We start from the raw sequence: 12,602 nt of genomic DNA, 5'->3' as shown, positions 1-12,602 counted from the left end.
TTTATGTTAGCTTATATGAACTATACGACAATTGCAGCACTTCATTATTTATCTACAAGATTCAAGAAGTATGAGCTGAAACATTGTAAATGCTGGGTATAATTTTTAATAAAAGCACTACAACACTTCATCGTTCATCTATACAAGATCCATCAAATTCTGACGATAAAGTTCAACTTGAGAATGAATATATTCACTTTAAAATTCATGTAAACCTTAATAAGGATTAGAATTTATATAAACCTTGATAAGGTTAAAGATAATATTATCTCATACATAGTTGAATGTGGTACACATAATGAAATATGAAGTATTGAATTATCTAATCAAAAGTAAAAGAAAGAACCTAGGTCTATGGGAGAAGCAATTCAAGTATAGGCTAAAGCATCTAAGGCAAGCTCCTCAACTTGCTAAGGCCAAGTGAAGCTAGTATTAGAACCCCCATCATCTATTAGTAGTTGTGTTGTTGATTGTGCTGCTGCTCATAAATGAGATGAATATCCCTAATGATATTTATGTCAAGACAATGAAACAATTTATTACATCCATTAAGAGTAAGTTGTTTATAACTACACCTTTGGAAAAGAAGAAAGCATGATTATAAAACCTATAAAGTTATATTTGGACTTATAGTTTTTATGCTAGGTGGTTAACTATGTTTAGTAATAGTTTTAAATGTTAGTTTCTGCGAACTATTTTAGAAGTAGTTTTTATGTTAGCTTATATGAACTATGCAACAATTACATACGTTTTTGACGTTGATTTATGCATTTTTTTATTATATTATAATATAATAATAATTTGTGTAATCTTTAATTATATATCTTATTCATATTTTGTAACTTACAATTGATTGAATTTTTTTTTTTTGGCCAGATACAATCGGTTGAATTTATATGCACAATGACTATAGATTGATTTTATGTAGAATGGATTTATATATTTTTTCTTAGTTATAACACATCATTTTTGTCAGTCAAAAAATCATTTTTTTGCTATTTATTGGTCATTATATTTGATTTTTCATTAAATTATTTTATATTATAATAAGATATTAAGTAATTATAAAAAATAATGTCAACATCAATTATGTAAAATGAGTAAATCAAACAATAAATATATTTTTTTAAAGCGTTGATTATTTTTAATTAATTATGTACTTTTAAGTTGATTTTAAAAATAAAATTTTTGACCAAGTTTTTATTTTTTTTATTTTTGAAAAATAATTTTTTAAAACAATCACACAAACAATGTTTTTCTTCTCAAAATTTGTTTTTTTAAAAAAAAAACAATAAACCTTATCCTAGTAGATGAGATTGACTATATAAATCTCACACAATATTATACTGTATTTTTTTTTTTTTGCTTTGTTCTAAAAGACAATTTTATAAATTTTCTTTGAGGAAAAAAAATTCAAAATACAATGTCATGAAAAAAAAAATTCCTTCAGTTAACAATATAATAAAATCATTTTTCAAACAGAAACAAATAAGCCGAATAATTTTTACAATTGTTTTTTCTTTGATGCAACCCTTGAACTTCTACTCTACCCTTTTTCAACATCATACATGTGATGCTACTAAGGTTGTCAAACTCACAAGTTTAAGTAAACTCATGAGAAAGATATAAACTCGAATTGTGAACTTAGATCGTAAACTCGTAAAAGTTTACTTCTATTAATGAATAATTATTAAGAGTATATAATTAGATTATTAAAATAAGAAGACAATAATTTATTTTAAATATATATCAAATTCAAATCATTAAGATTAAATCCGTCAACAATGATTATCAAACTCATGACTCATGAGTTTAAATAAATTGATAATGAAAGGATAAATTTATAATGCAAACTCATAACACGAAATTGTAAAAATTTATCTCTTGTTAAAAATTAGCTTAAAAATATTATCATATTATTAAATTCCAATTACCACCATGCATGTAATCAGTTTATAATTAGTTGATTGTGATAAAAATATAAATGAATATTTTAATGCTGAGCCAACATGCGTCTAATAAATGAGATTTGTTTAAATAAATTTAATATTTAATTATTCATTTAAATAAATTAAAAATTTTACAATTAAAGTACTTGAACAAATTGTTTTAAAATAAAAAAGTTTACTAGACACTACAAACACGTGGCATCCAATGCCTATCCTATGATTAAAAGTTTAAAGCCATCCTCCAGTAAATAAAATCATTTACAAACCGCAGCATACTAACGTGGGAATACAACTCGCAGACGCGCCAAATAACTCGCGACTTGACTGTCCAACTACGATTCCATGTGAGTTTCATCCGAGTTTGTTGATCTCCGATTTTGTTTAAGGGTTAACGCGATATAGACGCCTAAGCATGCAAAAACGGACGATTTTACGAGTTAAATCGTGTTTTTAACAACATTGGATGCTACTTCCATATACTCGTAATTTATTACCAATGTGTATATATAGCTCACATACCGCTTCTTAATTTAGGAAAGTGATCCTACTCTTGCTTTTCATCATATTCATCTTTTTGAAAAATTATTTTTAATCCAAACTTCCCAAACGTTAGTCATGAGTAACCAAAATCCATTTGAAGAATGGGATCCAACACTGGCTTATTGGGGCATTTGACAAGGAAAGCTAATTTTCTTTTTTGGGATGTAATAACTTATTTCTCTTTATTAGTATTTATAATTTAAATATTCCTCCGATTCTTAATATAAGACCCATTTAACTAATTTGATTAGATTAAGAAAGTTAGGTAAGTTAGTTCATTATAAGAAAAATGACACATTTTTCCTAAAACATCATAATCATCTTTCTTAATACCCCATCTCCCTCTTCTACTTGATTATGATTGAGAGAGTATCCATAGGGGTAACTTAGAGAAAATTGATAAATATGAGAAATGAGTCTTAGGACCAAAACCAACTCAAGAATTGGGTTTTATATTAAGGACCGGAGAAGTATTATGATTATTTGCTATGAAAACGTGAACGATTATAATTGATAAGCATCTCCATGCCTAATTTGAAATTTTCTTAAAAGTTTACTTCTTATTGCTTGCTTGGTGGTTCAAATTAAGTAAATAAGGCCTTGTTTGATTTTGCTTTTAATTTTTCTTTCCTTTGCATAGTTTTATAAAATTGTTTTTCATAATAATTTTTTGGGAAACAAATATATTTGGATGATTGCTTAAAAAATGACATTTAAAAAAACACACATAAAACCTTGTTCGAAACAATTATTCTTAAAATTAACTTAAAGAAAAAAAGAAGTAAAATATCTGTTTGATTTATTTATTTCATATAGTTATAATGAAATTATTTTTTATAATTATTTAATATCTTATTATATAGATAAACTAATTCGGACAAAAAAAAAACAAAGAAACAAAATGACCAATAAATAATACAAAAATAATTTTCAGCTAACAAAAATATAAGATGTAATATAATGGCCAAAAAAAAAAGGGCATATATGTCCATTGTGCATAAAATCAATCAATTATAAAACACAATACATGTATCAAAATTAAGAATTGCAGAAACTATCCTGTATTATAATGAAGAAACCATAGATTTATGTCACGTAGGTATTTTTCTCATAGATCCATGAACAAACAACACTCACTTTGAAGATAGAAATAATTCCAAATTCTAAGATGAGTTAGATGCCACTCATATCCCTCTAATCATACTCAACTTAATTTACATTCACAACCACAGAAAAAACTTCACACAGTCAACATCTAGCATCACTACCTGATCTAGAAGACACCTTTAGTGATAAGCGAGAAACATTTGTAATTAATAAAGATCAACCATCATTATTCTCAAAGAGAATACAAGATGCAAAATGAAGAGAGTGGGAGTGGTAGGTGCGGGGATTAGAGGTCTGGTCTGTGCCTATGAATTGGCAAAAGCAGGACTGCCAATGGTGCTGCATGAGAAAGAAGACTGCTTGGGAGGCCATACATGAGAAAGAAAATGAGAGACTCTTGACAAAAGAGAAAGATGCATGTGTGGCAGTTTATAAACACAGATCATACTGCACTTCAGAGCAAAAACTCACGTAGCCAAAAATTTAATATGTAATTGATATTTGGTTTAACTTTTTAGAAGTGATTTTATAATGTATAAGACATATATGTCAACGGAATTTTGTCTCGCTTTGCATGAACACGTTTTTCTTAAATGCTTTTGGGGGGTTACCAAGCACTTTTATAATTGTCAGAAAGTTCACATATGCAGCAAGAAGATGCCAACAATATTCAGATGACAAAGAATATAAGCAAGTCTCTTGTTCTTTTTTCATACCTCCAACCCACAAATTCGTATCTTTTTATGATAACTTGATGCGACAATGTAATACAAAACAAGCTTGAACCAATATAATATTTTATAAAGAAGATATTCATGACGTTAACGTCCATTCCAATAATGGTATTTTTAAGAGACTCATCATTAATCAGAAAGTTATTTAATGATGCAAAATTGATTTTAATTTACACCAGTGTCAATTATCAAAGAACCCCAAAATTCAAAATACAGGTCATTAATGTTGGACTCCATTAAAAGGAACTTTCTTCCTCAAAGCCAACAATAATATTTTCACCAGGCAGCAAGTGCCATCTTTAGCCAGTTGGCCTAAGGCCCTCTAATGCACGTTTAAAAAACACAAAAACTAAACCCAAATAGCAAGTGATGAGAAAGAAGAGAAAACAAGTTACACGCAGAGTATGTTAAAGAAGAGACTGCAATATTAAATATGCAAAGAGAGTGATGATCAAAATCATGACTATGATCAAATGAAACCCCAAGGCTACACAGGAAATAAAAATAAATACTACAATGAGTTGTTAATAGTTTGCACTTGAGTTATAGTATTTGTTTCGCCACAATTAATGAGTCATATGACAAATTGACAGATTCAGAGACAGCCAAGTGCAAAAAATAATTTGACCCCCAGAATGAAAAGCACATTACATGGAAACTTCAAAGAAAAATAGCATTGAGAAACCATAAATCTGAACCACAACGAATAATGAATTATAAAATCACAGTTCATAGACCATGAAATTGACATGAAGCAACTTTCGATGGTTCATTATCAATTACTAAAGTAAATCAGACACTGATTTCTCTATTAATTTGATAAAAGCACTAGCACCACCATTAACAACTATCACGGCAGGTATTAACAACACATTTTCTCAACACAGCATAAAATGTAATGCATGAGTTGTCAATATCGCCTACCATGATAGTTTTTAATCTTTACACTTTAAGTTATCAACAACTGCTCTTTCAGTTGTCAATGCAAATTAAAAAAAAATTATTTGTTTAATTACCAAATTACAATTTATTAATAAGATTTCTTAGGACTTAAGAATGATTTGATAATCTCAAGAGATATTTTTGTATTTAATTCCCTTGATTGGGACCTTATCGCAATTTTCTCAAGAAAAAAAGGCCGCTAAGATCTAAGGTTTGTTTTGGTTTATTGTTTTAGAACCAAATTTTTGTTTTTTAAAAATAGAAAAACAAAAAAATTATCTGGAAATTTACTTTTAGTTTTAAAAACTAAAACAATTTTTACATGTTTTCTTGCTTTTGTTTTTTTTTTGTTTTAAAAAATTAGAGAAATCTTCTTTTCTTCTCATCTACTACCCGCTACCTATCATTACCGGTGACAACTATCACCTCTCAAAGTGTGATTTTTTATATTTTTTTTCAGATGTGATTTTTTAAAAGTTATTTTCAAACATATTTTTTAAACTTGTTCTAAAAAACAATTTTATAAAATTGTATTAAGAATAAGAAAACAAAGAACAAAAACAAACAAGTCCTGAATTTTTTATTTTTCGATAACATCTTATTGTTTTTTATGTTTACATAATCTTTAGTCCTTGGTCTTATTTTGGTTTTGGCAATTCAAGTTTGTTTTAGTCACTCAAGGAGCAAAATAGTCCAAGAATTTATTAAATTATAGGAGCCAACATTTTAAATGAAAATAAATTTGAAAGACTGAAACTTATGGTTTGAATTTTAAAAGACCAAAATTAAAATAAAAAACAAACTTGAGGACCAAAAATTTTATTGTTTTTAATAAGCAAGCTAAGCATGTTCTGAGCTCCCCCGAAGTCCAGTGTAATCAGTCAGATTATTATTTTTTCATTTTATGAAACATTTAATTAAAATTAATTTTCATGGCTTTTAAAAAATAAATAAGAAGCTGAGTTAAAACCACTAAAATAATAACTGATGCAAAAGGGAACACACAGCTCCCTCCTATTTGAAAACGTGGACCAATAAAAAAGTAATTGAGAAAAAAGGGGAAAGGGCATCAAAACGAAATGCAAGGAGTATGAAACCATCTGACTAGAGAAGGGAAAGGAAGTGGGGCTAGATCAAAGCAGGTCCCCATTGGTGGTCGTGGGAGCCAACCAGAGTTGGGGAGCTAACTGACAAACATCTAAAAACGGTGACGGAAGAATTGTGATCACATTTTGGGGGCGTTTCACTCCACTGAAAGGTAAGTAACAAGTTATGTGTTTTGACCTTTCTGAAGCCATTGCTATGATTTTTTGAAGTAGTAGACTAAAGCAAAAAGTATTGTCACATTGTACTTGAAATTAATCCATTTCAAACTTTGAATGGTTAAGGAGTAGCCTTTCTAATAAGTACGCTTCCTGATATTCGAACTCGTGTTTTTCTTTTTAAGGGGTGAGGCTACTACCACCTCAACCAACAACTTATTGGTTAAATTTGTTACTCTAATTTCTTCACATTCAATTTGTTGAGTTCATTGGCATTTTTGTTGGTTTGTATTATGCTATGCTTTTCTACAAAAATGTGCTATTTTGTTAATTGTTTAGCTATTATTATGAAGATGCATTTTTTTAGTTGTTCATTTATGTTGCTGGGTGAAATGTGGATTGGGAGGAAGAGACAAGTGATTGTGGTGACAATAGTGGAGTAAGGGGGGAGAGAAAGTGGTTTGGAGGGCGTCTATCAAAATTTGAGAATAGTAAAGAAGAATATATGGATAATAATTATTTTAGGCAATATGTTGATATTAAAGTATGTGATATATTAAATGAAGTAGTTTGTAGTTCACAATTGATGAGACTACAGCCTGATGAACCAGAGCAAAATAGCTTAGTTGAGGTGAGAGGTGAAGAGATTTTAGCTATGATATCTTATCATGAATTTGAGGAGCTTGATGAAGTTGATAAAGAGAAGAGGATGAGAGAGTGGCTTTGGTGAACAACCAAACATCAAACCCATCCAAGATGTGTAAAGAGTTTCAATTGGAATTATGGATGGAGTTCACTTTTGTTGGTCTGTCTAAAGATGCATTACGGAGTATGCCTTGCTCAATAGATATGAAGTGAAGTCTATAAAAAGTGGTAAGGTGAAGTGCCAAGTGAAATATACACAAATAAGTCATATCGATTGAAGATCTAAACACACATATAGGCTATCCATAAACGGAAAGAATGCCACTTACAAGTGGATCTTGGAGAGGATAGTAAACACTATGAAGACAAATAAAAAAAGTTGGTGGATGTAATTGCATCATTAAGGACCATTACATGGTTGATGTGTCTTTGTAGAAAGCATATATGGTGAGGGAAAGAGCATAGGTAACGGAGGTTATAAGGAGCAATATTATAAGTTGAGGGATTATTGTAATGAAAGTGAGAAAATGTAGCCTAAAGACAACTTGTGCTTCAGTTAGTGATGAAACATACATGAATTGCTCTCTCGTTTTCGAAAAAAATATGAGTGCATAAGTGTTGCGAAGCAAGATGTTTTTAGCCGGATATGAATCTATTCTTGACTTTGGATGGATGTTTTCAGAAGGAGCCACTAGTGGCACGTGATGTTAATAGCCAGTATTTTTCATGAGCTTGGGCCGTGGTTGAATAAATATTAGTAATAATATTTTCAATTTGTTTTTGCAATTTCCTTCCTATTTTATTGTGACTCGTCATTCTTTGTGAATGTCAATAGCACAGTACAAGTATTATTTTCGGCAGAAAATAAATCATTTTGGTAAAAAAAAAAAAAAAAGAAAAATAATGCCATCTTTATCAGTTTTAGTCAACTTCGCTTGTAAAAGGATATGACTGTAGGTTAGCTTTAAAGATTCTTAAATTACTGAAATTGAGGGGGAAAAAACGAGTTGCCTCGGGAAAACACTTAATTATCAAATCATTGAAAAAATTGAGTTGGCTTTGAAAATTATTAAACACACATCGAAACTTGTAAAATATGAGATCAGTATTGTTTAACATGAATGCACTAAAATTCTTGTTGTAAAATCATACTCATTGAAGTTTTAGGGGCTACGAGGTTGCTGGGAGATCATTCAATTTGATTAAAAATCTCTTCATGCACATTTTTTTTTTAAAAAAAAAAACCTCTTCACATTCACTGGAAAAAAAAAAAATCAATGAGTATATATAGCCATGTCCTTGTAAAGCTACAAAACATCAATTACAAGGACAATTTATTTTCCCATCTAAAGAATATTCAAAACACTCCTTTCCTCTTTCTTCCCTTTTTTTTTTTTTTCCTGTTTTCATTATGTTTCTCTTCCTTTTCAAGCTGCAATATTCTCGCATTCTATCACTGTTTTCCTTATTCGAAAATTCTAGAGCATAGAAACCATCACAGCCACAGGAATTTTTAATCAACAATCCAACATTATCACCACACTTTCATTTCCATGTCTCAGACTGATTGTCATCTCTCTTCAGTCCACAAAATTTACATTAAATAATTACACATCATGAGTTTTATCCAATCAATTTATTGTATCAATAAAAAGCAATCGTTTTCAAATTCAATCACAAACCATCATGCCAAGAGCTTATTGCGTTCTATATCCCATTTGCCAATATAGGGGTTTGTCCCCCCTCCCATGTGGCGAGGAGGTGTTAGATTGTCTGAAAAAATGGCAAACCATCACATACAGTTCATTACAAGCAACTCGTCGCACCTCTCCAACAACAAGGCATATGTACAATACAATCACAGATTCGAGATTCCATTATGTAGATGCTCTCGCCCCTGTACATACAAAAAATTGAGACGTCCCGTTAAAAAATAGCCAACAAAATCATATATTTTCTTTCGTTCCAAGTATAGGAAAGACCTTCAAATTGGTGTGTGTGTGTGCGTGCGCGTGTATTTATTTAAAGGCTCATTTTCCCACCAAAAAGTATGAATCTTCAAAGTTATAGTAATTACTTTAAAAAAATCAAAGTTACCGTTAAAATTTAAAAGAATTTTAATAAAATTACCATTAAGTTTCAGAAAAACTATTATGAAGTTACACAAAATTATGATTTCTGTTTTTTAAATTACATGTAATTTTCTTAAAAGTTGAAAATAAGTCAAATAAAATCTAATGACTATGATTAAGAAAATCAACTAAGTAACTCTTATCAAGCAATCAACACTTCAATAGATATGACGAAGGTCACAATACTGACCATTAGGTTCTTCATCAATGGGATCCGCTTTCCAGACAACGTCTTTCAGTCCAGCGGAGAGATTCTTGTAGAACTGTAAGGTCGAAATTCAAGCTAAAATAAGTCATATAGTGAAAGGTATATTTAGCTCCAGCCAATTAAGGCAGAATAGATTTCATGCTTTTTCGGACTTCCAAAATTGATTATTCACATAGCATATGCACGATTTAGTTTGGAAAAACATGAAGGATCCATGCAAGACAAACAAACAATTTTGTTAATTGAATTTATCCACGGGAAACCAGACTTCTCAACTTTGACACCCGCACTTGTGTTCTAAAAGAAATTTGCTTTATACAAGACAAGCATGGCTGCCTCAAAGATATCAAACTCATCCTGAAATCCAAACTTCTGTAGGTGTCGAACAGGTATAATTTACGTGTAATTAGGTGGGCCTCCAAATATTGCACGAAGTTCTTACCAATGAACTATATCATCCATCACTTGTAAATAGAGCATTGCTATATATTTTAAATTTGAGACTTAAAAGTATGTGATGCCATATAAATGAACGCAAGGGGAGTTAATTAGTGGCAGCTGATAGTTATTATCCATTACAGAGGGGCTGTGGTTCATGGATAATGGGGTCAAATCACTTTATAAATGGAATTTTGATTTCCTCTAGTTCTCTCTTCTCTCATCTCTACCTATCTATCCTCTCTATTCTCTTATTCTACCTATCTATCTTCTCTATCATATCAGTGGCATCAGAGCAACAGTTCACCAGCCATTGAAGTACGGGTTGGTGGGAGCAAAGTCCGTCAAGAATGCAGCAGCAGCTATCAGAAATTCAAGAAGTGGCAAAAAGGAAGCTTGAACAGCTGATGAGGTTGCTCGAATCCAGTGAGAAGGGTGTTGGGCTTTCAAGAACGGGTGATTATTATTCCTGTGAAAGAACTTCTTAAAGAAAGAGATTATCCAACAAGAATTGTTGCAGCTGAGACAAAATGGAAATGCTAAGAATAGCAAGATGCTTTCGATTATCTTTCTTGCAGGGTATAGTTGTCCGAAGATCAATTGATTGATTGCTTACAGCTAGATTGGAAGAGGACATAGCAAAAAATGTAAGATTATTCAAGCCAAGAACATTATTGGACACAGAGAATTGCAATCCAAGAAGTGGCATTTCCTCAGACAGAGGAGGTACCATGAATGGTTTCTTCGGAGGATCAGTTGATCAGTTGCACAAAAAGAGAAAAGAAAACGAGAGAACATGACAAGAAATTCACCAAGGGTGTAGCGGTCAATGATGGATTTTGGAAAGAAACCATGGTTCCCATGATTTTTCTGACTCCCAAATGGGCAGGAAATTGAAATGCCTAATGGAGAAAAAGTTGATTAAGCAGTCTGGTGTACCAGCTGTTGTTACCACAGCAATAGGCCAAGAGGCAACTTCTAAAGGACAAGAAGGACAGGAAATTATTACAGACTTGTTATTCCCACACGAGTGTGACCAGGCTTTTGAAATACAATGGTTAAAATCAATATGATGTGAGCAATGGGACCCTGCTTAACATCTTGTTCTGTTATGGTTTAGAGGGAAATTGGTGAAGATGCCACTTGGGTCCATTTGTACGAATTTCAACAATGTAATTTATCATTTATTTGATTTCAAGAATTTTTCTAGACTAGATTTTAAAGGTCTTGATCCTTCAGGGCAAGGCTTTTTCGGGAGAGGGAGTATTGATACAGTATTAATGATGTTAAGGGGTGTGTGTTAGTGGCTGTGGGTGGTTAATATCCATTATAGAGGGCTGTGATTGTTAAGTAAAGGGGTTGGGTAGTTGATCGTAGCCAGGTTGAATCATTTTATAAATGTCATTTTGATTTCCTCAGGTTCTGTCTTCTACTCTCTACTCTCTGTTCTCTGCCTATCTATCGTCTTATTCTACCTGTCTTCCACCTACCTATCTTCTCTATTATATTAGGGTGAAAGAGTTAGAAGTTAATATGATAGAATAGTGAAACCAGCATCCTAAAGCCAGTGGGAGCATTAACATGTGTGGGTCCGAAGGGTTTGTATTTTACAGAGATGAGAATATAATACCAATACTCTATAATTTTTTTCAGAAGATGTGATGATATAATACCAAAATATTACAGACACACACAAAAGTTTATGATTTTTGAGGTAGACATCTGTCCGACAAGAGCTCCAAATAATTTTGCTCTGCCTCTGCTATGATGTAGCAGGTATAATTTCACTCAGATAGGCAAATACAACAATTAGTTGTGAATATGAATCTTACCTTATGAAATTCCAAAGTATCTCCTCCAGCTTTGCGAAGCTCGACCATACAAAGTGACGGGGCCACCTCAAAGACCTGAAAAACAGAAGTGAAAGCAAAACCCTTAGAATCAACACACCGTATAAAACCAGAATCATCTACCACTATTTATTCATGAGTCCCTTATGTGACATCGAATATAAAACTAAATTATCTATTTCGATTATATCTACTACTCATTGGAGTGATATTTTCCAAACACATGGACAGTATATACTTTTTCAAGCTAGACGGTCAAAAATACTTTTTCAAGTAATGTGTCTCTTTTGAAAAGGATGATTTTAAATATCCGCATGCAATGAACAGAAAACATATTTAATTTATAAGTCATATTTATTCTGATTACAGTCAAACTTGACATGCACCCTTGGATATCAGAAAAGAAACACTTGAGAATCATTTACCTCAGTAACTACAGACAGATGACCTTTGCGTCCAGTCTTTTCCCCTTGAATCTTCAACTGAGATGGACAGTTAGAGATGTTATCAGAAGTGGACATATCAAATAGAAAATATTGACCTTAGAAATCGTAATGGAAAGGTACTGAGAAAAATCCCCTTTTGGTCCTTGAGAGATGGGTGAATTTTCAAATTGTGACCCTCCAAGATTTATTTTCCTTAATCTCAATCACTAAACATGCATGTAATCTACTTCAGTCCAAAGTTTAACACCAAATTTAAAAATTTGTTACCTTTTGATATGTTTGGCCAGCAAATTTGGCACGAGTAATATTGCAAGTATCATAATTGAGTGACTAAATTGAAAGAAGTGAT

At 31.4% G+C, this 12,602-nt stretch overlaps 1 protein-coding gene across 1 annotated transcript; it reads right to left on the bottom strand.

The window, feature by feature from the left end:
* Positions 1–8,689: 8,689 nt before the first annotated feature.
* Positions 8,690–12,334, bottom strand: LOC114750082 (CBL-interacting serine/threonine-protein kinase 9-like). Its single transcript, XM_028938625.1, has 4 exons — positions 12,233–12,334; positions 11,790–11,864; positions 9,502–9,574; positions 8,690–9,076 (listed from the first exon to the last, which is right to left on the bottom strand). The coding sequence occupies exons 1-4, from the start codon at positions 12,326–12,328 to the stop codon at positions 9,057–9,059; spliced, it is 264 nt and encodes an 87-aa protein (XP_028794458.1). The 5' UTR covers positions 12,329–12,334; the 3' UTR covers positions 8,690–9,056.
* Positions 12,335–12,602: the final 268 nt, after the last annotated feature.

The sequence above is a fragment of the Neltuma alba genome, unplaced genomic scaffold (genome assembly GCF_004799145.2).
Source record: "Neltuma alba isolate B1F8T4 unplaced genomic scaffold, ASM479914v2 tig00006314_pilon, whole genome shotgun sequence".
Lineage (NCBI taxonomy): Eukaryota > Viridiplantae > Streptophyta > Magnoliopsida > Fabales > Fabaceae > Neltuma > Neltuma alba.
This window is presented reverse-complemented; position numbering and strand designations above follow the sequence as displayed.